This window comes from Wasmannia auropunctata, unplaced genomic scaffold (assembly GCF_000956235.1).
Source record: "Wasmannia auropunctata unplaced genomic scaffold, wasmannia.A_1.0 LD336069.1, whole genome shotgun sequence".
Lineage (NCBI taxonomy): Eukaryota > Metazoa > Arthropoda > Insecta > Hymenoptera > Formicidae > Wasmannia > Wasmannia auropunctata.
Window position 1 is genome coordinate 2,305,142 of NW_012026821.1, and position 1,312 is coordinate 2,306,453.

The 1,312-nt window shown below is 45.7% G+C and overlaps 1 protein-coding gene across 1 annotated transcript in view; it reads left to right on the forward strand.

The window, feature by feature from the left end:
* Positions 1-413: 413 nt before the first annotated feature.
* The window catches only part of LOC105450132 (putative uncharacterized protein DDB_G0271606), a 14,809-nt gene continuing 13,910 nt past the window's right edge, over positions 414-1,312 (forward strand). The window contains exon 1 of the mRNA XM_011689830.1: positions 414-437. Coding sequence (XP_011688132.1) covers positions 429-437 — 9 coding nt within the window. The 5' untranslated portion in view covers positions 414-428. The remainder of the gene's footprint in view (positions 438-1,312) is intronic.

A 1,312-nucleotide genomic window follows, 5' to 3' on the forward strand; every position in this document is an offset into this window, starting at 1 on the left:
AGAGAGAGAGAGAGAGAGAGAGTATAAAGATATGTATCTATATTAAGTGCTTTTGTATTCAAATATCGGCCACGTGACACGTACTCATCTGACATAAACCTATCCCTATTTCCCTCGCTCGCGAAACGCGCGGGAACGCGACGGAAATGGGTCACGGGAACGCAGGCGGCGGTATTCAAAAGGAGCCGATCCGCGGCGAGACGTACGGGACCGAAAGCGGCGAGACCGCCGCAGCTGCTGGACAGTGAACCTGCCAACCTGTACGTGCAACTTGTACGTATATGCGTGTTAACACCGGTGGGGTACGTGACCCCACCTCCGTCGCGCACATCAGGGACTATCACTACCTACCTACCTACCTCTATTCAGGAGATCATCTTCCCGAAGTAAAAGCCGAGTACTGAACGAGCGTGGGCACAGACAGCATCATGCGCTTGGTGAGTACGAAACCACTCATTCACTGATCAGCTTTCCCGCTTAGTGAACTTTCCTTCGATTTTCTCTTCTTTCTCTCTTTTTTTTTCTTTCCTTTTCGTTTCTTCGAAACACATCAGCTGTGTCGATCCTCTTCCTGCTCTCCTCTTCGCGGTGGTGGATTACGCATTTCTCGTGTCAAGTGACAGTGACTCGAATAATATCGATCTCGATGAGTGCGAATTAGTGATCGGGTACAGGTTTAGAAAAACTTGATGGTGACACAAACGTAATAATATCTCGAAGCCAGCTGTATCTCAAATTATGCATTCGAGATTAAAAATTGCGAATTGAAGATTAAAATTTAACCAACCGAAACGAAAAGGGATAATTTTAAAATTAAAATTATCTGAATAATTAAATTCTAATTTTCAATTTGCAATCCTCGGTCTCCAATGCGTAGTCTGATATGGGCTTTACGAACCGTAATGCACAATATATATAAAGTCTTGATTTTTTTTCTTGTGAAAGTCCACAGACATGGCGGGATTTTTGCGATAGAAGGAGGGATCCACTCATGAATATTCTATATCACTCGGTCTCGGAATTGTTCGGATTGCTGAAAGACGCTCGCGAGTAATCTCCTAGGGCGTTTGCGAGCACGGAACCACGGCCACGTCGCCGTCGCGTCGTACCTTCGATGTGCAGTTTTTTGTTTGCCCGCGCCGGGATCAAAGCGCGACGCGCACGAGTACGCTGAGAATAATCGCGAAAGACGAGCGGGAAGATAACTTTTGCGGAGCTACACAGCCGCGCTCGATAAATCTTCGTCGTATTACTCGAATAAAATGTAAACGTAAAGTGGAATAATATAATAGCGTAAATCACGTACACATGT